This window comes from Athene noctua, chromosome Z (assembly GCF_965140245.1).
Source record: "Athene noctua chromosome Z, bAthNoc1.hap1.1, whole genome shotgun sequence".
In the NCBI taxonomy this organism is placed as follows: domain Eukaryota; kingdom Metazoa; phylum Chordata; class Aves; order Strigiformes; family Strigidae; genus Athene; species Athene noctua.
The window spans coordinates 53,051,185-53,075,606 of record NC_134077.1 but is presented as its reverse complement, the minus strand read 5'-3'; the positions used below and the strand labels follow the sequence as shown (position 1 = coordinate 53,075,606).

Below are 24,422 nucleotides of genomic sequence, written 5' to 3'. Positions count from 1 at the left end.
ACTGAGGGATCCTCTGAGAGGCCGGGTAAGGTGGACAAGTGTTCAACCTCCTCCAGGGCAGCCACACCAAAAGCCCACCGGTACCCTTTTGGGTCTCTGAAGTACCCTCTCCTGAGGTAGTCTGTGCCCAGGATGCACGGGGCATCTGGGCCAGTCACAATGGGGTGCTTATGCCAGTCCCTCCCAGTCAGGCTCACTTCAGCTTCCAGTAGGGTCAGCTGTTGGGATCCCCCTGTCACTCCGGAGATGCAAATGGATTCAACCCCACTGTAGCTCGATGGCATCAGGGTGCACTGTGCACCAGTGTCCACCAAAGCCTTATACTCTTGTGGGTCTGACGTGCCAGGCCATCGGATCCACACTGTCCAGTGAATCCGATTATCCCTTTCCTCCACCTGGCTGGAGGCAGGGCCCCTCTAATCCTGCTCACCATCACTCACTTCTTGTAAGAGTGATTCACTGGTCCCCTCAAGAGGGTCAGACATAACGTTGGCCATTCTATTCTGTCTGGGGGATTTCTGACTGGACACTGGAGCTGCGCTTTTCTTGGAGGACTCCCCTTTCGTGATGGTCTTCCCTTTCAGCTGCTCTACTCGTGCAGCTAGGGCGGCAGTGGGCTGTCCATCCCACCTCCTCATGTTTTCTCCATGGTCATGGAGGAAAAACCACAGGGTGCCTCGTGGTGTGTGCCTTCTGCTGCCTTTCTCTTGGGTGGGGAAACGTTTACTTCTAATGGCTGAGACATCAGCCCGTGCAGGTGGAATGTAGGACATGTCCTCTTCCATTTTCTGGACCTTCTGAGACAGTTCCTCCACAGCTGAGACCCAGGAATGTCGGGATGAAGGGAGATTTCCCTCCTATTGCCGGAGCTTGCCAACCACTCCATCCACTGTCAGAGTGTGGGTGTCTGTCCACCAGGACACTATTGCCAATGCTTTCGAGTGTGCTTCTGGTGCACTCTTCAGGAACTTTTGCCACATCAGGTGTGTGCAAGGGGCCTGATCTGGGTCCAGGGGTGACTGTTCATTATTCAGATCACCATAGATCATCTCAAACACAGCCAGTTCCCTGAGGTTCTGGATGCCTTTCTCAATGCTGGTCCATTGGCTTAGCTGACATAGGATATATCATCCTTGTAGGGGTGCCTCTCCCTTACACTGAGCAGGAGTCGCCTCCAAAGGCTGAGGGTTTGAGTCTGTTTCCCTTTTGCCCTATCAGTGCCAGCCTCCTTGGCCAAAGATCCCAGCTGCTTGGCCTCTCTCCCCTCCATCTCAAAAGCACTGGCTCCATTGTCCCAGCATCGGAGCAGCCAGGTGCAAATCTGCTCGCCTCCCAGGCGGCTGAAATCTCTCCGCATATCTCGCAGCTCAGTCGGGGAAAGAGATCAGACGATCACCACTGGCCCTTCCTCCTGTTCCCATGATGGGCCTGGCTCATTCCCATCCCCCACTTTGAGAGCTGACTTTCTGGTATATTTTGTTTTCTGTATCGTGGCGACTGACACTGGCACTGGCTGTCTCTCTGGCTCAGCTGCTGTGCTGGTGGAGGCGACTGATACTGGCTCTGCCTGTTCCCCCGGCCCAGATACTGTACCAGTAAGATCACTCTCAGCTCCTGCAGCCCTTTCTCCCCCTTGAGGGCAGTGGGTGGTATTACAGAGGACACTGTACGCATGGGCAAGTCTCCAACACATCGCTGCGAGTTTTGTCTCTTGGGTTTTGCCAGCTTGGTAACACACCCTTCCTAAGCACTCCATCAGCTTCTCAGGGCTCTGCATTTGTTTGGGAGTGAAATTCCAAAGCATTGGAGGTGCCCACCGACTCAGGCCTTTGCCCGCCTTTTCCCACACCCCTTGCCACTCACTGTTATCTGACCTCGGGGCAGGTTTCCGGGCACTGCTATTGTTAGAGAAGTGCCGCAGGGCCAAAACCGAAATCAGGCAGGCATTCAGAAAGCACAGTGCCACAATCACACTGGCCTGCAGGCTCCAAGGATAATTGAAACTCTCAAAACCGAGAGGATCTCTTCCCCTGGCTCACCCATAGAGGGGGTGAGATCCCTAACAAAAGCCCAGGCAGCAAACAGGTACCAGCCCGCCCCCCCCCCCCCCCAGTGATACAAACACATTGTAAACAGTCAGGAGCCAGTACAGCGAAAAGAGACCCTTTACACATTTTCCACCGACAACAAACATCAGCACTGGGATCATACACTGGATATAAGGATTAATCCAGCCCCACCATGCAAGCAAGTGGGCCAGTATTGCAAACATTTTCTTATTAAACAGTACAAATACAAACAGAAAAAAAATTGCACCCAACAGATTGCTCCAACACACTCTGGTCAGGGTCTGTCCCTTTTTGATTCTTATTTCAACCCTCTTGTGCCCCACGTTGGTGTGCCAAAAAGGCTGTGTTGGTTTAAGTCCTGCCGGGACCAGAGACCACGTTGCCCTTGTCCCTCCCCCACCCTCGGACACAAGTAGGGCACAAACCCTGAGTTAAAATAAGAAGAAATTTAATACAACAGTGTAATAAACAATCTGAATAACAACAATAGCGATAATAACAACAACAAACAGTAATAACAGTAAACAAGACAAAGACATACAGAGAAATACCGCAATGGACACAGACAGCCCGGGACGCGTGCTTCCTGCGACCAAAGTCACAAAGGAAAAAGTGCTGTGCTGGACCTGATGTCAGCATGGTATGAATAGCCCAGCTGGAGATCCCTTCCCCCTGCTGGGGAAACTTAACCCTGCCTTAGCTGAACCAGGACAACGGCCAAGTATCACAGAAGTTAAGGCACAGTGCAGTGGTGAAAAACTTAAAACTGAACTTTTCAAGACAAAGTTTCTGCTGGTGCACATGAGTGATTGAAGACTGACTGTTTATCTGCACCAGAAAAGATGGAGCTTGGTGTTAGCCCAAGCCAGACATGAAACAAGTACTAGTGCAGACTGGACTGAAAGCTTTGTCACATTTATGAAAATGCAGAGATATAACTATCTTGAGTCCCATTTATTCTAGCTATTGTTTCACGTGGCTCTTATCTCTCACTGATACCTACCCTCCCAGTTCAACACTTACGCTGTTGTTTCTCTTTCAATAAAAAGGGGAGTGAAATACAACTCATGCGTTCAGTATATACCTATTAGCATAGTCTACAAATATGATTTTCAAGGTCAGGTATTCGGGAATCTGGGGAAGGTTGTAGCTTTAACGTTTATCTTTCTAAGTTTTTCTCCAAACCATGAAGTGTATGCATATACCAACTTCTTTTTGTAAAAGTTGAGTTTCTTTTAAGACTGATTTTAGGAGTTAGATCTTTGAGAAGAATTCAGAAACTTGACAGTGACTCCTCTCTAATTAGAAATATAAAAGTCCTACTAATGACAGGGTTTCAAAGCCACCATTTCACAGGTCTTACAACTTAAAAACCAGTAGTGTTGTGATATTGCATGAAACATCAGTAGGCTGACAAGTAAAAAAGTTTCCTTTCATGGCATTGAAAAAAGTAAATTTAAAATAAACAAAGGTAAAAGATACCCAAGAATGAAAAAAGTCAAAATAATATCAGTGTACCATATCACTTTGAAATAATGTTAACTAAAATTTTTTAAGGAACTAAAATTGTCTGGTTTGAATGTAGTTCAAACTTTGAGTAATGAGAAACTTACATTGAAAAGAGCAAAAGGAAATGAAAAACTAGACTTTCTTACCAAGAATAACTAGCTTTTTCTTACCAAGCTGAACTTTAGCTATGTTCAAACAAATACTGTTAGAATTTTTCAGTTGAAGCAAACCTGAGCTGAGGCAAGTTGCTTCTGGAATTTCAGTAAAAATAATTCACTCCTCATTTTTACAAGCTCTGGGGTTTTAATTCAGAGCAAAATTTCAAACTGAAATCTATGAAGTCAGGCAACTCAACACCCACCTACCAGGAGTTTTATTCTTGGTTTCATAAGCAAAATCTAGCACTGTTGTGCATATACAGTTTTGAGTAAACTAGTTAAGCCAGCCTGGTAAAAGTCATCACTTCCCAGCACAAGGACAGATTGGGAACAGTGGTATAATATTATTTAATCAAAGGCAAAAATGTGCCAATGATCAGCCATACCTTCAGTTGGATTTAATTTACATAGCTTCACTGATTCTTAGTTCTCAGATAGTGCTAATTTATATTAATTCATTGTTTAGGTGGAGCAACACTGATTTATGTCCTGGTAATCTGGCCCTGTATTGCTGATACAAACACATTGGTTAACACGTGATGGGGATTTCTTTATAAAGCAGTGTGAAAGACTTACCTTAGAAGCTGAGTACATTGTGTATAATGGACAAGGGAAAGTACCCAGACCAGAGGACAGATTCAGAATAAGACCTTTCTGTCTGAAATTTAATTTAAACAGTTACATTCAGTTTACTTTGACAGTATTATAGTAAAAGCCTGCACAAGTGGAAAACAACTTTTTTCCCCCAGAAGGCATAGCTCTCCTATTATACTGTAGACTACACTTTCAAAAGACCAATTTTTATGGTTTAGTTAGGTGCAATTAAGTCTAAAACAGCTAGGGATAATGTCATAAGTGAAATCTGAATGCTTAGTGGAATCAAAACCATGGGAACATTGTACCTGCTATTGTACATCTAACAGAGCAAAAATGCCATCAGAGGAAAGATTTTATCCTTCTCAGTAATTGGTAGGTCTCCTTTGCTCATTAGCCAGCACATTCTTTTTCCTCCTCCTTGCACCTCTTGTTTTAGCTTCCCTATTCACAACTCCATGTACAAATCACTAAAACCAATTCTTTCAGCAACAACCAGGAATAAACCAAACCGAAATAATTAAACAGTAAGAGCTTATTTTGTTGCCAAAACAAAAAGCATGCACTGGCCCCTAAAATGCAGTAGTTAACAATGTTTTCTAGAAACTACATCTGAAAACCTTAACTTCTGGTTTAAGGACCCTCATGTCTAAAATACACATTGTATTAAAAGGAGAAAAGGAATCCCTAATTGTATAGCTGAATTAATCTCTCTGATGTAGTACAGGTATTTCCAGAGCTTGAAAAGTATTATTCCAAGCATAGCTACCACTCTTAGAAGAATACAACAATATATTCAAATCCCGTTTCTTGCCTAATTAGTCCTGTCACATGTTATTTTTTTTCTGCAACACCTGCATGGTTTTACTGGAGACAGTCCTTTATTTCATATTTTCTGCCTTGTTCTACAGTTGACTTATAATTTGTGGCAGTTCCTGTCATTCATTCACATAGCACTAACAGCAAAAGAAGAAATCTTACTGATTGACATACTGTAAAGTGCAGAAATTAATCATGAAAAAGCATAGCTAGCACTGAATAAACTGGAGGTAACAGCTAAAAGCTACTGAAAATTCTAGAAAAAAAGATTTTACCTTGCCTCCATTTGTTTCAGAATTATTCTTGTCATCTGTAAGACAAGCATGTTAAGAATTATATCCATTCTCCCTCTTTCTGATCACATTTTTCAACTGATTTTGTTTTATTCACAAGATTTTCCACTTGCTGAAGCCCCACTCATATGTACACAGTTCAGATAGCTAAAATGTGGCACATTCAAAGTTTTGGAAAACATTTTAGAAATGCTAATGGCCTACAAATTATCTGAATTGCCAAAAAATTCCAAAGGTTAGTCTTCCAAGCAGTGAAAGTCTTATTCTTATCCAAAGCTTTTCAACAGTATCTGAATTTCATCATTCTTCAATAGTGAATCAATAGTAAGGAGAAAGTCAACTCTGTAGTGTTTTAACGTTTTTCCTTCTGCCTGTACCTGGGCCAGAAATAGCAGAAAATCATGAAAAGACAACTTTTTTCTGCTACCAAAAAAGAGCCTTAGGATCTTTTTTGATGCTTAGTATTTAATAATCCATTCTTACTTTAACAGGAGGCTTAATCACACTTACGATTTTTAAAGTGCAATTAAAGCCATTTTTAGGTAATAAATCTGCTTCTGTTTTATTGATAGCAAGCCTAAGTCCCTAGGGAATCCATACTCATACTAATGACTCTTTATAAAAACACATCTATGTATGAATCTTCTCAGGATAAGAGTGTGATCTTACTCGCAAAGGGTAGTAATGAAAAGTAGTAGAAATGAATGATGCAGCTTAATTTGATCCTTGTTAATTCCCTGTTGTTTCAGTACTGTCATTGTGCACAATAGGACAGTAGAAGCAGGGTGGGGTTCACAAGCTGGATTTTCAGAAAGGATGACAATGCAGGTGGGTCACATCAGCTTGGGTGAAGCATAATTTCCAAGTAAAGTGGAAAACACAGGGAAAAATCCTGCTTTTGCAGTGCTGAAAATCCCACTGACACCTGTGGGAGCCAGGAATATCTGGAGTTCAGGCATTCCACTGCAAGGAGGGGTGAGCAGGATCCTAGCAGGAATCAAGATGGGGTGGGGGGCACCCAAACAGATTTGTACCTAACCATGAGGAATGCTACTTAGGAGATTTCTTTACATTCTGAGGGAAAGAGAAAGCTTGTGAAAGACTGAAAAGGACACGGTTGCAGCACTAGGAGAAAGGAATCCCCAGGTCCTGGTGAAGCAGAAGTTGATTTTGAGGTATATTTGAGGTGGGAAATGATAAAGGGAGAAACCTTTTGTATCCAGACTGAGAGGGTACAAAATGTTTGCCTGGTTTGTGAGGCATATATATACCACTCAGATACTGCAGGTATTTCTGTTCTTTTGACATACAAATAGAATAAAACCTAGGAGCAGAAAGTTCACCAAACTTACTTTATGGAAGAATTTGTTTCAGTTGACTGATACTACATGATTTAGTTTCTGTCATTAAGCAGAGTACAAATTTAGGATGTAAAGTTTGCTAGCAAAAGAAAGAGGAACATCTGTTGATAATTTTCATGTCATGTTTAGAAAGATATTAGCCAAGGCTGAGATTTACTACAAAGCTCCTGTTCTGCTCTTGTTCATGTTAACATGCTGCTTGCAAACAGCAGAGTGATACAAATATTAATCAGAGGTGGAAAGCATGAAATACTAACTGTTCTTGTAAGGGAAGTGGCCAACTGAAATTAGCACCAAGAGGTTGATTCTTAAGTTTCTGTCCTGCACTAATATAAAAATATTTTTGCAGAACAGAATCGTGACAAAAAATGCAAGTACAGTGCAAAAATTTAGCCTGCAGATCTTCCTGTCTTGAAGATTTTGATTCTGAAACAAATATCCCTGTTTACCAAAACAAAGATATTTTTGAAAAGTGTTTCAGCTGCAGTGTAACGATGTGTCTCAACCGAGCAACTGTGTTAAAAGGCTTTCAGTCAGCTCTGATCAAAATATTTCATAGGCAGTAGAAACAGATGGGAGTCCTTAAAATAATACTGATGTTCCTGCTGAAAATTACTATCTGCTGATAAATTAAATGAAAATACACAGGGAAGCTAGTTGATCACTCTTGTGCAGGACTAATTTTTTCAAAAAAAATACATCATACATGTAACATAGATGCAAGTGTGTCACATACCTTTGTAACAGAAATAACGTTGCAGTTGACAAGGTTCTGCAGGAAGCAAGAAACCAGTAAGTTCACAGTTAACTTCAAAGAGTTTGTAGTTTATCTAGGTAACAAAGCTAGGAATTCCACCTGAAAAGCTTTCTAGCAAGGCAGTTGATTTTAGGGCTGCTTAGCTTGCCTTGAATTGTCACTGACTATGCCTATGAGATAGGGATACTCAAAGGCAGGTAAGTCTTGATTCACTTTATTTTAAACATGGAGCTCAAATCTCCTTTGCATCCCTTTGATTCCATGTCCTCCAGTTTGCCTAGTCACGCATTTTGCACATGGCAAAACCCAGAAACCTAGTGTCCAGGCAGACTGGCACCAGCAGATCGAGCTGGACACACACAAACAACAAATTACAGAGGGTCCGGGCAGAGTCAGCGTGGCTCTCAGTGACAGAGATAGACTGTGCAGCAAAAGCACTGCCACCTACAGATATATCCTCCCAAGACCAGCAAGCAAACAAGTCTAGTAGCAGCAGAGATGCCATCATACAGCTGCAGTGCTGAGAGAAGCAGCCTGCTTGGGGATCTCTGATTTGTAATAGGTGATGATATATAGACTGAAGGGATCCTGAGATAGGTGCTAGCAAGAAATACACTCAGAAATTCTGTTTTTTTCATGGATAATACTATAGAGGTAACTAACAACAAGGCAGTGAAAAACTTGATCACATCTTTAATTCTGTCAAACTCTTCTATGTGTGTAAGTGAATTCCCCCCCTCCCCCCAAGTAAACTGTGTTTAATTTTACATAGTTAAGCAATGATGTTCCAAATTAAGTATTGATACTACTAACAAGAACCCAACACTTCAGCTGTGGCTGTGACCAGGCTGGACTGCATTACATTACATACAGGTGAGGAGCAAGCCAGAAGGGTTGCTGATCCCTGCTATAACAAGACCAGCTCTCCCCGGTGCTTGCTGCAGTTTAGCTGAAATCTACTGTTCTTTTTCTCTTGCAAGCTCTTCTGAGTATTAAAAATATATCAAAATATGCTCCTTCAGGCCCAGTTCTTTTTCCACTCAACTGAACAGTTAAATACATGCTAATTGTAGAAGGGGCAGAATCTGTCCCTTGTCAAACGGAAATACAATTCTTTGTTGTTATATTTGAAGTAGAAACCCACAGAGTAATCCTACCTCATCTACATCTGGTCCATTAAGGAAACGGCATGGAAGAGGATTATGAAGCATTCCAACATTGTTAACTAATCAAAGAAGATACAATGATAAGAATTAAATCTAGGCAAAGTGCATAGTTTAGCTAGTTAAACAAATGGCTTCTCCTTGAGACCCGGAAGCTTTTGAGCTCTATGTGAAGAGAAATGCTGTTTAGCATTGGGTCTTGTTCTCACTGAAGTCATCAATACTGATCAGTGCTGACTTCAGGGAGCAGAAAAACAGCCTGTTGCTACAGTTTGTGGGTTGGTTTGTTTGTTTGTGTTTTCTTGTTGTTTCATTTGTTTCACTATTAGAAAGGATTATTTTCTTTTAAAAAAAGCCTGTATTTTCATTGTTGCTGTGTGGATTGCACTGATTAGTGTTAGCCACAGGCTCATTTCAGATTGAATATAAGAACTGCACACAGCTGTAAAACAACTGATACTGAAAATTAATTCCTTGAGGCCAAAGAGGGAGGAAGTCACCCCACATGCTGGATACTGCTTATAAAGCACCAGAAGAGGTTTCACAGTAAAGAAGCCACTGTACAGAAAAACAGGAAGTCTTTGGAGAATACTAATTCACTTTTAAAACTTGTTCATAAGTAGTGCTCATCTGCATTAGACAGCTGTATCCTTGGTTTTAAGTGTTGCTAAGAAGCTGTTGTGACATCATTTATGCACTTCTCTGTTTAATACACTGCAGCCATAAAATACTCTTTGATTAAGACCTTAATGACTCACCCAGGACACCAATATCCAAACCTTGCAGACTTTTTTCAATGTTCTCATATACTGTATTTTTAGTGAAATCAGCTTGTATAACCTTCACCTTTTGACCTGTGGTCTGCTCTGTAATTAAGAAAAAAAAAAAAAAGAAAACCCCTTCACATCTACCCAGAGAGAGGGAGAGCTGTAATTATGTAATGACAGAAACAATCAGATGTCTCATTTAGTAATGCCTGCTGTACAGTAAACAATTGTTTCAACTTTCTTAATTTAAGAAATATTACAACAAAAGCAAAACACTCTCACTGTATCCAGTTGTTTTTCAGGGAAATGGCCTGGCAAATATAAGATTAATTTATGCCCTGAAATCAGCAGAAGTTCCCTCACAAAATCTAAACATGATTTGGTCCTTCAGTAAGAAAAAAACCCCAAACTAAGACCAGGACTTCTTCCCCTGGTTATCATAATATTTACAAATGAACACTGTTAGCATATGTTAGAAAAGCGAATGTGGGTGCCAGATCTTCTACATAAGCACAATTTTGCAGAATGTTTTAAAAGTGTTTTCATATGTAAGATGAACATTTTAACAAGCAGAGCTTGTCTTTTTACATAGAAGGAGGGGAAAACAGTGCTAGATGTGATGCAGTATTTTCTGTCTTATTTTCAAACAATTCCTCTCCTGTTATGGCATTTGGATACCTGTAGACTGAACCTTCCTCAGGATTTTGCAGGACTAAAAGGCATTTTAAGGATATAGCTTAAATTAAACAACTCAGTTCAAGTTCATAATTTTCATAAATTAAATTATTTTACAAGGTCAATTTACACAGAAGGGAAAGTGAAAGGGAAATGTGTGTGATTTTTCCAGTGTCATTGCTATGCAGGAGTAGAGCCCAGCTGTATATTACCATTTTTCTCAGCAGCTGATTTATTGCTGTTCATATTTTCAGTGAAGTTTCATGAGGAAAAGAGGTAGAGGCTCTTATTTACTCATTTTTAAAGGCAAGGTTCTCCTTTAAAGGGGCCTAGTAAGGTCTCTTCTAACTAGATGATCATATGGTACATTCTTGCTACTAAACCTTTGGAGTATTATAGGCAACCTGAAATTCAGATGAAGTTTGCTGAAAAAGTGACAGGCAAAGCTTGGAAATGTCAATAGATGATTGGATTGCAGACTTGCTGCATGTGGCAGGAATTCAGGTGCATGTGGATGGCAGAAAGTCTGCTTTGGGTCCTGTTTGGAAAACTGTCTCTGCTTGTTTGGAGCCTGATTTTATCATACTGGCAACAGAGAGCATTGCCTTGAATAGGAATCAGACTTGCTGATTTCTACCCAGAAATCTTGCCTCATTCCTTGGTGTACATTCAGAACTTAGGAAGAGGTCTTGCACCAGCTCCTGCAGGAGAGCGAGGCTGGCAGAAAGCTGGCTTTAGGTCCCGCAGGCCAGTTCGCAACAAATAGAGCCTCTGTTGGAGGATGAGAAAAAGTTGTTCCCTCCTGGTTGTTCCTCCTTGCCCCTTGATATACTGCAAGTCTCAACCACCTTACACTACTCAAGTAATGACAGCAGTCCAAGGAAACAGCAGACACTGATTCCAGACCTGAAATGCAGGCTCTGTCTTGTGTGCAATTTTAGAGGACATCTGTTTCCATGACAGAAGAAAGGAGGAAGGAGTGCCCTTTTTCTTGCCCTCTTTCTTAGCTGCAGTTGTGTGTATGAAAGGGACAAAAACACCCTTTGAACCTTCAACCTATAAAAGCAACTCTAGTGGCAAATGACCCCCTCATGGGGGAATGGTAGAGCTATAAAGAAAAGGACATTGTGAATGTAAATGCAGCGACTGGGAGAGAACAGAGCAACATCTGGAGCAGACACCTACAGTGACCTTCTGACTGAAGAGTTCTATAAACAAAATTAGATGGTCTTAAAAAGTGTGGTGATACTGTGGCCATCTTTCTTGTGGGCAATCAGAAGGGCAGCCAAACTAGAGCAACATAAAAATGAGGATCAGACAAACCATTTGGACTTTCTCTGCATCCCCTTCTCTGTACTGCTGCAACCAGCACTGTCAGCCAGCAAACAGGTACTCCAGATGGCTTTCCTCTGTCTCATTTAAGAATAAAACAATACATTAAAACCCAATAAAACTATCATGCTGTGATAAATGAATTATCCAGGGATAGCTCTTCAGAAAACGATAAAAATTCTGCAAAGGAGAGAGCCAAAAACCAATTTCCAATGTTTCTTACGTGTCTCTCTGTGACAAAGATTTATGACAGCCTTTGAATACACAAGCCATTCCAACTCTTTTCAAAAGTCCTAAGCATGCGAGAAGCAAGCCTGGGTTTTCAAACATCAGGGCAGGTTATTGTCTTTTTTAAAAATGAAGAGAAAACTAATTTATGAAAATTAAAAACTTGAACTGAGTTGTTTAATCTGATGTGTTATAAAATGTATCATTAAGAAGGATATGTCTAACTCCTGACCTCAGACCACTTGGGAATCCCACTTGTCAGACAAGACAACATGTTACCTTTTGAAATTTACCAGGAAGAAAACAGGATGAAGTAAGAAGTTGGTTAGGACCTGCAGTCTGACAGAAACTTTCCATTTCTACTTACAGTTATGAAGATCTTCTGAAAACCTGAGGTAGTAAAATGAATGCCTAAGTGACACACAGAAAGAGGAGACCCTTTTGAAGTGCTACAGCAAAATTTGAATATGAAGAGAGAGAAGCACTCAGGCTAAGAAGGGGCATTCATATTCAGTTGAAATTTGCAGAGGAGTGCAAAATGAGAAGTTATTTTAACAACAGAAAGAGGTTAAAAAAAGATTTAAGACTGGGGAGAAATATAAAAAGTTGTGTTAGATTATAAAGCACAAGTTTTGGCTATGTTTCAAAAGCCTTTTGGAGAAATGCATCTCCTCAGAAATAAGATAACACAGGTTTAGAAATAACGGGAAAATAGAGACAAAAAAGATGAAGGTAAAAGCAAACCTTCAAAAGATGATCGAAGATACCAGAGAACACAAACTCATTGAAAAACAAACAAAACAAAACAAAACAAAACAAACTCTACAAAACAAAACTGAAAACAAACCACGGGAATTACTACTAGTTATCAGAGCACTCAGAAAATTGGTTCAAGGCCCTGAAGTGCTCTGTTATGTAATAGTACATATTGGGAAAACAGTCCTGAGCAATAACATTTACCTCAAGGGACCAGCAAGAGGCATTCTTAAGAGTCTTTGAGGACAAAGGAAGGATGTGTCAAGTGAGTTGTTTTATGCTAGTCAGTGATGTCAGCTTGTTACCTGCTTAGCTCTTGGAGCAGGAAGGACAAGAGGCAGAGGACATAGTACAGCAGATTGGAAACTCAACCTGTAGGAAGGGGGACAGCTAAATGAACTAGCACCTTCGCAGGTCTTCGTGGGAGCAAGGCACATTTGGTTCTCAATTATATGGGGTGATTTTTTTATTCACTGCTTTATTCTGTATTAACAAGCATAATTTCAGGAGCGAGAGGTGGATAGACTACTTCCTGCAACACCAAACCCAAATTCACTAACCGTATGCACAGCTATACTAAACAGGTACAGCTGTATTTTCTACTGCTTTCTGATGATCACACCCCTTATCTTTCCTTAAGTGCAGACTTAAGGAAAACAAAACAAATAAAAACAAAACCAACTTCCCCCAAACCCCAACAACCAAATCCCCAAAACACGAACCACCTTTGTTGTGAATAATTTTTATGTCTTACAAAAGCTGCTTTTGTTTGTTAGCTTGGCATTAACAGCCAAACATTACAGATCCTGGTCATATAAATAGATCCTAACATACAACTTTTCAATCAAGACCTAGCTCTGCCTGTACAGCTTGTTTAGGAAATGTAAGCAAAATAAATAAAAAATGAGTGCAATTAATAGCATTACATCATTTCTAATGCCCTGGTTTTATAGTCTGATCAATGTTTCACAACTACAGTACTAAATGTGTTAAATGAGCAGTGTACCTGGCATAATGGTCCTCTCCCATCTGACCTCCACAAGACTTATTTTGTTATCTTTTATCTCATTCTAAAAGAGCTTTCCAGTCTGAGTGGGTGGAAATCTGGTTTTCAATTGCAGTGCTTCTTTAGAGAAATGTTTTTCTTACTGCAGATTTCTGCCTGCTACAGCCCTGAGAGCTGTTCTCAGGCACACCAGTAGCCCCCAAGAGTTAGAAAGCCAAACACTGAGATCTCTGAAATTACCCTTATTTAGACTCTTTTAATTCACATTATTCAGTATCCAAACTGATTAGGCAAATAATATAATCAGTTTGAAAAGGGGGGCAAGTCTTTTAATTATGGTGTCCAACTGATTGCAAAAAGATACATGGTGTAGCTGTTAAGAAAAAGGAAACAAGTAATGTGTCCAGTCCTGCAACAAATTTACATAGCCTACATTTTTTTTTTGTCTATCTCTCTGTGCCTTAATCTCCTTTCATGTTAGTTCATGGTAATGATAGCCACTTCAAGTGAGATACTGCTTGTTTAAGCAGTTTATAAAGAAAAAGTCAGGAGAATCAGAAAATTTAGAAAACAGTACAATCATTCTGGTTAAGCTTCTGATTCATTTTTGGTTTCCGTTGTTTATTTACTCACACAACATCAGAGTAAGTTTAACTTTTCTTCCTTCCCAGTGACTGCTTAGCTTAATTACAGCAAAGCCTGAGTCTGAAAACTGGAATCAATGAAACATTTCCAAAGCTTTAACATAAACCCACATTCAGAGCTCCCTGCTGATTTTAGTGGCCTCCAGGTCAGAAACTCTACGCTTTTCATCACTGTATCTTCCTCTCTTTCCTTTTGTTTGTGCCATCTACTTGTTGCTATGTACTCATTTCCAACCTGACACAATAAATAACAGATAAGTCATTCTGGGCTTCAGTCAAAACCCACTGAAAACAATGGAAAGATCTCACTGGGGATTGCCACCAATTTCAGCAAGCTTTGCAGAGGACTCTTTATGTCCACAACCCAGCTGAACATAGTGTGGAAAACTGATCAGTGTAGCCTGAGCTCCTGGGGTCACACCATCCACGTCCCCACACCTTGGATTACATGGATAACACTGCTGCTGTCAATGAAGCTTCCACAGCGTGAAAAGTCACAGGTCACTTTTGCACAAGGCACAGGAATGTTTGCAGGGTAGGCTATCTCAGCTGTACCTTTCAGGACATGGCAAGTCCTACATTACCCACTGTTACACAATTCAGCACAGTATGGCCTCAAGTTAGGAAGGTGGCCAGTGGCTGGCCTTATAATAAATTATAGTGCAGAGGAATTTACACTGTATCATCTCTCCAGCCCTGCATCACTTTTTTTTCCTTTACTTAGCTATGTTAGTCTCAGGAATCTTATTGTTTTAATTCTTTGTTTATGATTATAATTTACAATGCAAAGAAACTATAAAAACTCTTTAGCCTTTTTTTCTTCAGGTTTCTATTATTGTAATTCTTTAACATTTAGCTGCAAAGAAATACAACAATGACACCAGAGCTGACCTAATTCCCATAGAAATTTTTTTTATGGTGTTTACTTAAGAGGGGCTAGTGTAGGCTGTAGTCATATTGGTCTCGCAGATACAACTGCTTATATTCAGGGAGTTGGTGATTTCCTCCTCTGATATCCCTTGCTTCCCAAAGGAAAACAAGTCTATATCTGGAAAAAAAAGGGAGGGAAATTGGGCAGAAAATTTTAGGGTCCAATCCTTGATTTTGGTAGGTGAAGGTTCAGAAATTACAGACTTTTTCACGCACTTCAAGTCTGCCATATCCCTGAGAGATGCACTGCTCTCTCTGCAGCTAAGTATCCTGGACCTGATACCCTGTTGGAGTCACCTGCTAAGCCTGCTTGAAGGCAAGTCTTTCTGACAGAGGTGTAGTCTTGGAGCAACATATGCTTAACACAAGAACCTGTGAATCCAGGAATCTGTTGAACAGAAACCATGTGTTGAAAAAATAGACAGTGGGAAGAATAACCTTGATTACAGCAATATTTGAAGTTAATGGAGGATATAAACTGATTTGACTCCTAAAGAAATCTTCAATCTATTTATCTTAATGTATTTAAACAATCCATTCCCCTCAGGGTAGATGGCTAATTTCCTTTGAAGAAAAGAAACAGAACATTAATTCTAAAGACAAGCTATTTAACTGCCTTATCAAAAGCCAAATGTAACTTGAAAACCTTAAAAAAACAACCAAACAACCAAACCAAATGAACCAGGTACCTTGACTTAATTTTTGCTCCTCCTTTGCTGTGTTCCAAGAACTGATTTAAAGGTAATCTTGCTTTCTTAAGCATAAACTGTTTCATAGATCCTTCTGACAACTCTAATAATTACATCTCCTTTGCCTGTATTTACAGATCATAAAGGCAGATGAAGCCCGTAAAGAATCCACATTCACTTTTTTTTATCAAACCCATTGCGCTGTTTGAATGGTAGCATGTATTTTTAAAGTGATCTATGACTAGAAGGGTTCAAGCAACACAGTAATGCCAAAATTTACTTGTAGTATTCGAGCAGTATCGGGCTTTATCTGTAGCAGTATCTGGGGCCCTATTGTATCAGATACTGTACCAAGGGAAGAGACCTCCAGATCGCTGTAAAGCCAGCCTGCTAAACAGGAAGGTAAGTTTGAGACAAACACTTACCAACTTCGGAGGCTACTCTCTGCAGTTTATCAAGAGTTCTGCTTATCATAACTATATTTAATCCACGTTTTGCCAGCTACAAGAGAGGAATATAAAAGTTGTTAGGAAACAGTAAGGTGACAAAAATCTTTCAATTTTTTCCTGTTTTGCGATAAAAGCAATCATGGATTTTTAAAATTGCTTTCATTTACCTGTCACCTGCCTAATGGGTAAACAACAGATATTAAAACCAGGCCAAACAAAAACCAGACTTCTAATAGTCTTCTAAAATGTGTCCTTTACTGTAGAATCTTGGACTCTTACAAGAAAAATATACTGGACAACAATCACACCTCAATAATATGAGCAAAAATAAATATCAGAGTCAAATTCAAATTAATGAAAGCCTGCAGGGAGTGGAAGCAACACGACAGTTCTCAGAAACATATTTTTGTTTCTACTTGGATTTGGGAGGCCAAATATGTTGATGACTTCCTAGTTATTTTACAACACCACTTTCCACTCTCACTTTTTTTTAATCCTGACATTATTCATATTTTTTTAATAGAAATAAAATCTGATACAGGTCGGTGGATAAATTGTAACTTTTTTTTAATTACATGAAACTAAAAAAAAAAAAAAAAAAGGAAAAAAGGTAAAGTCCACATGTAAACCCTCAAAATATAGCCACAAAAGATACATCTAGAAAGATGTTGGCAAAAGTTTATAGCTGTGAACACTACTTAACACAGCAGTTTATAGTCCATTTGGTGTTACCATATGCAGAACAAATGCAGAACAAATAGACAATGGTTTTCTCATGTCCTTCTGAGGCCTCCCAATCCCATCAGCTCATCAGCAAAGACTGAGAGAGAAATATGGCCCAAGCTTTTGAAACTAAGTTATTAACAGCTGGAAACTGAACTGAGTTGTGTGCATAGAGAACGGAAAGATAAAGTTGAAACTTGAAAAATGCCTGTCAGAGCAAGGAGAAAGAGAGCTAAATTAGTCAGCACAAAAGATAAAACCAATATCATCTGAAAGTACCAGCTTTGCTTAGAAGAAACTAACTGGCAAAGGCCACACACTGAAGACCCATTCATTCCCACAGTTGACTCCCTGCAACATTCGCTCCTTAAATCTATTTAAGGGAAACTGTTTGTCTTGTTGCGCTCTTCTGAAACAATGTGGAGAATGTTAAAGGACCTTCGTTGAAAATTCTGCTACATCAAGAGTACAAGGGACAGACTGTCTATTAAATGCACCAGCCACAACTATTTGCATTTTCAGCAAAAAAAACATGCTCACAATTCTGTGCTTTTGGAGACCCTCTAACACAATTGACTGGTGCTCCAAAGAGATCTGCAGAGACTTAGATGCTCAGGAGTTTTGAAAGCTTGTTTTAAGGGTTCCTTTTGAAGTTCTCAGGAAGAGAACTCTAATTGCCTACGTACTTTGTCCACAATGAGCTTGACTCAAGATGTTTCCAAGACATCGTCGACGTTTCCATGGCCACTTGCTTCCATCTGCCATTTGGGGGTGTTTCAGTGGAGATTATTTTAATTTTTGTGCCTTCAGACCCAAGACCAAATATCAGCCATGTCATATACAAAATAAAAACAAATTTCTGCTTCACTGAGCTTCTCAATATCATCTCAGCTTGTCTCTGTATTTTGTTTGTAGAAAAATCCCCCCTAAAACCTAAGTAAAAAATTATTCCTCTTGCTAAGATTACATTGTATTTCAGCTAAAAGAATGTTTGAGGCAATCTCATAAAATTGTTAACTGTCAGGTGAGAGGACACTCCCCTGCTGGGGTATACCAGACTAACCAGAAGCATAAGGCTGTAGCAGCCATAGCAGCCATTTCTCAAGGCAAAAGTGGCTACACACTTGACTACTCTTTTTTGTTTCCTCACCCACATAGAAAATGTGGGTCCTTTTCAGAAATAGGTTTCACAGGATACTGTAACTACCATGAGATTCAAACGCACCCTGAAGTAAACAAAAAGAACTGTGTTCAGAAAATAATTTCCTGGCCATCCACAGGAAAGGTTAAATCAGGTTTAACATTATCATATTTCAAATAAAGGTAACTTTTAGCATAGATGTTTACAGCACAAAGCATTTTCCGAACACAGCAAGGTTTTTACGTTAGAGGATGGCGTTTTCCCCCACAGTTTTAAGAATAAGCACTGGCTCCCTGCCCTGTGTAACGTTAACCTCCTTCGGTTAGGAAATCCTGCCTCCCAGCGGCAAAGAATTAAACTGCTCCTGAACCTCGGTCTGCCAAAATGCAAGATCATTATTACTGACTCCAGCCATAATGAATTATTACAAATTAGAAAAGGGCCTAATAATGAAGAAGGATCAAGCAGGATGTGCACTCTGGAATCTCACAAACTCATGGTTAAAAAGTTTAAATCTACATTAAATTAGTGTAAAGTCACTGCATTTCCTATCAGTTTTTGCAGTTCAGTCTAGGAACATAAAGCTTCATGAAAGGCAAGACACAGGTTTTAGATTGAAACCATGCATGTAACTACTATAGTTACCCTGAAAAACTGGTTATGCTCTACATGGATCAATAGATGTAATAATTTTAAAATCTCTAATAATACTTTATGGAATTTGTAGCTGCCTATCATAAATTTCTACCTATTACAAAAGAGATTCTTCTCTCTTCTCCAGGGTTGTGCTGATATGGTCTCAGTGCTTCACCCCTTTTCTTTCCTTGCCTAGGGTTCAGACCTGTATCATTCAAATCTTTGAACATTTTTGGTCCAGCAGACCAAGATTGAGATGACAGGGCAGAAGGATTCTGCAAACTTTCTGCTGGCTCTGCACCTGTGCAACACAAGTAGAACAGCAGTACTTCCAGGAATAAATCCAAGACCAAGCAGAGAAATTAGAATAAATTTGCAACTGGGGCAGGAAAATTGAAATTAAATTTAGCTTGTATTATACTGCTGGTAATACTATGCACAATTTCAGGAAATGAAACAAAGGTTTAAGATTCAAGAAGCTGCTGTACAAATGAATGTAGTGCCTGTCTCAAAACAGTCAGATAAAACATTGATTAAACACAAGCACTGGCCTGACTTATAAGAAAGTTATGAACTATTAACAATAACAAAAATGGTGACCGTGTGAGCCACCAACATCCCGCTTGTGCCCTGACATCAGATGAGAAGTGTGCAGAGGTTAAACCACCAATCTCAGAGTATGGCATGGCCTTATCCATAAACCCAGTATGTTTGAGGTGCTAAGTCAGTAATGGATGTTCATAACACCATAGGATCCTATGCCAGAAGAACATCAGAGAATTTTGTACCCTGACATCAGACCAGCAAGACAGCAGTGCCAAGCCAGAAACTCCAAAGGCACACAGATATTAAAACAGCACGGTCAGATTTATTTATCCACAAGCCACACACAAGTGTGTGCTTCAACCTCAGCCAGCAAGACGATATGCCAAGCTATGAGCTCATAGTGGTGTGGGCTCGGGATCTGCCCCAGCGGTAGCTGAGCACAGCTTCAATCAAAGGGACCACCTGGGGAGGAAGGTACATCTCAGCATGGATAAAGATGGCTCTCAGTCATCCCACAAAAGCCAAACATAATCAACAAATGTTCCTCAAAGTTTAGCCAGTTCCAGCCAAGTTTGTTGGGGGGTTTTTTTGGGTTTTTTTGGTGGTTTTTTTTTTTTTTGTTTTTTTTTTTTTTTTTTTTTTTAAAAAAAGCACAGTGGTTGTTGTTTTTTTTTTTGTTATGGTATAAAGCAGCCATTTGCATTCTATGGCTGACCTTTTAAATGGGATTTACTCTTGCATAACTCATATAGCACAAAGAAAGCAGAACAATGACAAAGGCTCTGATCTAGCATTTCACAGGTTCCTGAAGCCATTGCATAGATAAAATATCACCAGGTACTCATACACAAAGTTAGTTCAGCAAGCTGCATGTACAGGTGACTACACCCAGAGGCATGGTGTTAAGTAAATGTTTAAGTATTTTTGACAGTTCCTCTCCCTGTCTGGATTCCATCCCATTCCCCCCAACCTATTATTTCATCAGACCCTTTCCATTTGCACATCACTACAGCAATTCAGTGAGTGGACAGAAGGCAACATTTTTACCTTCTCTCCCACAGAAGAACTTGTGATCTTTATCACAACTATGCCAAATGTTAAACTGTGATACCTGGTATTTGTCTTTGTGCTTCCTACATTCAATGCACTTTCAAAAGTAGTTACTGTATTGCCATTCCAAGTAATGAAAATTATAAGGTAGGTGCTTAAACAATGCATTCACTTAAAAAGACCATCTTAAAAATCCCGTAAATTAATTCAAAAGACAATTAATTTTCCTTTCCTGTGAGATACATTTTATAATTTATGAGCAGAAGGCATCACATCTAAACTCTTGCATATTACGGACTGCTAATTTTCACCTCTGCTCTGAAGACAACTCATGTTTCATTGCTGTTAAACTTCTAGAAAAGGGGTGAGTTTTGAATGAAGACACCAAAGAAACAGTCTACCATTCAGTTACTATCACTAATAGCAAGGCTGGTACAAGGCCACCTTGCTTTCAGTGTTGATTAACATGGGTAAATAGAAAGGGACTGCTCTAACTACAGGGACAGCTCAGATCTCTTCTCTCTTTCTGCAGCCTCCTAGAGCTACTTATTCTTAATTAAACGATTAGGTTTCCTTATAATTTCCGTAACTTCTAGTTTATATTAATTTATACAGATTTTTCCTACAGATTTGTTGTTTCAGATATACCTTTCAAAATGCGTTTGCAAGCGTAAAGGCTAGAAAATTACATTTTGTATGTTAATGCTAGACCACCCCACTGACAGTTAAAAAGCAGATTAGCTTCAGAACTGGGAAAAAAAAGGACAATTCAGGAGACTTCCTACCCTGGACAGACAATGCGAAATCTCTTGGATTACTCATTTTATTTCCCTGGTTTGACAAGACCATTGAGGCATGAATGACGTTCCTCTGAAATGCAGCACCAGTTACCTTTCAGAACTCGATGCTATTAATTAATGCTATTCTGCACATACAGGGGAGAAGGATTAACACCATGTTTGTCACAGTGGCTTTGAATCCTAGAATAATTTTACTAACTTGCACAGACTAATGAAGGGGTAGCAATTGCTATTTTGTTAAAATAAACAAGGGTAAATAATCTATCTTACCTCAAAGGAATATGCTTTTCCAAGCCCATCTCCTGCTCCTGTGACCACTGGAGAAAGTAAAAAGAATAAAGATTACATTTGGAGCTCCGTTTTATTTTTTTCTTTCTTCAGTTCTTTGTGTTTGAACACTGCAACATAAATGCTTCTACTGAAGCACAGAATCAATCTTTTTAAAACTTTATTTCCTTGTGACCTTTTTATCTTTTTGTTACTTCATTCAGCACTTTTGTCTTCAAAGCAAATCCCCTGCCCCAGTAACCTATCTGATGCAATAGGTAGTTACTAGTCTCAATTTCATGCATTCAATAACAAGCAACAAGTCAATTGCCTAAGAGGTGATAGAATTTTCTTCCATATACATATTTTTGCAAGTTCTGCTTTGCAAATTTTACACTTATATGCTGGTGGCAGAATGGTAGCAGATAAGGACAACTGATAACTGAAGCTGATATAACACTTTCTCACACAAGACATCTGCCTGTAAACATCACAGCAAACTTACCACCATCTATAAAATGCTCTTCCTTCAGAGTTGTACTACTCAGTCTACCTTTGATTTAGTGTTACTGGGAAAGTAAACAAACTTTGGCATTTGTAAAGCACCTTGAACTTTAAATGTCACACAAACAAATATCACAGAGAAATCACTGAAAGAAAATCCTTATCACCTTAGACATAAAAAAGAAAGTAGGAAAGCACCAAAGCAATTCCAAGGTAAACCACATAAGTTTCAGAGGAAAATGGAAAATTAGTCAATATCAAAAACATTTGGATTAAGGACTTCTAAATTTCAAGAGACACTGGGGAAGCCAGATGATTTTGGATGATTAGGTTTGTTGCCAACAGAAGAGCAATTACTCTCTCATTTCACAGAGAAAGAGACCGCTCAATGAAGCATCAGTGGATCATTAGCTTCCTAGCAGATCTGCAGATGAAAAGCAAGAGTCTGCTGGGAAACAAGCTTCCACCTGCCGACTTTTAATTTCCATTATTCTCAAGATCTTATGTGCCACATGATACAACAAATCATACAAGCCTTACGAATTTTACCGGCCCCAGAAGACTTTATGTTTATAAAAAGGACAGAACATAAAGGGTCGACTAAAGGAAACAAGTCTCCCAACCTTCAATGGAAACAAGGATTTTACACAGGAAGTTACATATGCTGCTCCTCATCTCACACACAGAACAGGGGTATTTGCCTCACTTAAATCAAAACAAGACCTACATATTGCTTGAGAGGCAGCTGGTATTCAGGCACGTCTTCTGCACAGAGGTGGATTCATTTCTTATTAATCCACTGTAAGATGTGCTTATTAAACACGTATTCAACCCAGTTATATCAAGTCTCTAATGCAAGGGAAAGGAAAGAAGCACAGGCATACTGTTTGGGTCACTTCTTAACAAGATGCAACCATCAATCTGCAGCTCAGGAACTCAACAACTGTCGTATCTGTTCATTCTTGCCTCATACTGATAATTTAATAACCTTAAAAACATCAATGATCAGTAGAAAGAAGAAGGTCTTTATTAAACATTTCTGTTACTTTATGATAAAGTGTAGTATATTTTAAAAAGTACTGCCAAGTTGCAGCCTTTGAAGTTTTTAGGCTATAGTAGATTTGGCTTGTTAACGATACCAATAAGGATAGGTCACCAATGCGGAAAAAACACACTGAAGCAAAATCACTGGGAACAAAGAAAAGTTGCTTTGAAAAGTGAAGAACATATGCTAGACATAAACTATTTGCTTCACATATCAGGAAACAGGGCATAGGCAATGCTCTTAAAACTAAACTATTTGCAGTAGAGAAAAAAAATCCAACGTAGAAATTGTGAGAGAATTCACATCTACACACCAGGTGTGTGAGCTGTTACCAGTTTGAGTATTTTTCTGTTCTCCCCAAATACACAAAACCTTCAGGCTCATAAGCCCAAAGTTACTATAGAAAACAAAAATTAATTAAGCGAACCACACCTAGTGGAAACTGTGTTTTGTTCTGAAAGGACAGGGTAAGGAAATGCAAGGAAAAACCACTCCTGATCAGTAATGTAACAAGCCACCAGCTACAAGAAGGTGAAGAAGTTTCCTTTACCTGCCCATTCTCCCAGCGACCGAAAGAAAGTCTGAGGCAAAGTACTCCAGATACGTGGGAAAATATATTTCATAAATCTGATGCATTTTACCAGAATGCAGAAACAGATCAGACCCCCAAGAAGAGTGAGTAGCTGATGCTGGAACGCTTCCATGGTGAGCAAAGGCAGTGAGCTAGCATGAATTAGTTGCTCTCACCCTGTGAAATGCCTCTTTCTAGCATGCTGCTAGTCTCTGAGCACTGGCAGAGAAATGACTCTAACCAAATCACGTGATTTTCTTTCCCCATGGAATGTCCGGGGCTTAGATTAGAATAACTTCTCTACATTACACCCAGATTTGTAAACTATTGAAAAAATCCAAACTAAACTGATTTCTGATGCTTGCTTTAGAGGAAAGGTTTCACTCCTTTTTTGGAAACTACCCAAGAACAAAAAGAAGAAAAATAATTTTATTGTCATTGTTCAGGATTCACAGAGACTAAAGATGGGTCTAAACCAAAACACTGCGTAAGAATACTCCAAACCTTGGGGATAACACACATCAGTACTACTTCTTACAGCAAAGAGTTAAACTCTAGCCCACATATTTCCAGGGCAAGTTCACACTGAAAGCAGAAAAATAGATTTATCTACCAATTCAAAGACAAAATAATAAAAGATTGCTAAAGACAACCTAATTCTTTCTATACAGAGAAAGCAGTATTATATAACTTTTCACAGAGCTTTCCAGAAAGAGTTTAGTATCATTATGCCCGTTTTACAAATGGTGTAATTATGGCATGAACAAGTATAGTAATCTATCAACAAGGGAATAGGACTTTCAGCTTTTCTGAGCTAAGTATGTTTGAACTAGTATTAAAAATTGAGGACATGTATCAAAACCTTAAGTGGAAAAAATGCTTACAAGAACAGTATCTCACTGCAAGACAGAGATGAAACTGATGAAATTCAGACTTCCAG

General features: G+C 39.4%; 1 protein-coding gene across 2 annotated transcripts in view; it reads right to left on the bottom strand.

The window, feature by feature from the left end:
* Window positions 1-24,422, bottom strand: part of HSD17B3 (hydroxysteroid 17-beta dehydrogenase 3) — a 33,570-nt gene that overhangs the window by 5,053 nt on the left and 4,095 nt on the right. Inside the window, exons 1-8 of one of the 2 annotated variants that reach the window (XM_074933231.1) lie at window positions 23,462-23,754; window positions 21,366-21,412; window positions 16,176-16,251; window positions 9,482-9,589; window positions 8,718-8,785; window positions 7,540-7,575; window positions 5,425-5,459; window positions 4,313-4,394 (exon numbers count right to left, since the gene is read on the bottom strand). In XM_074933231.1, coding sequence (XP_074789332.1) covers window positions 4,313-4,394; window positions 5,425-5,459; window positions 7,540-7,575; window positions 8,718-8,785; window positions 9,482-9,589; window positions 16,176-16,251; window positions 21,366-21,412; window positions 23,462-23,615 — 606 coding nt within the window. In that variant the 5' untranslated portion in view covers window positions 23,616-23,754. Of the gene's footprint in view, window positions 1-4,312; window positions 4,395-5,424; window positions 5,460-7,539; window positions 7,576-8,717; window positions 8,786-9,481; window positions 9,590-16,175; window positions 16,252-21,365; window positions 21,413-23,461; window positions 23,755-24,422 lie in introns of those variants that run through there. The other variant, XM_074933232.1, reaches the window with a different exon arrangement.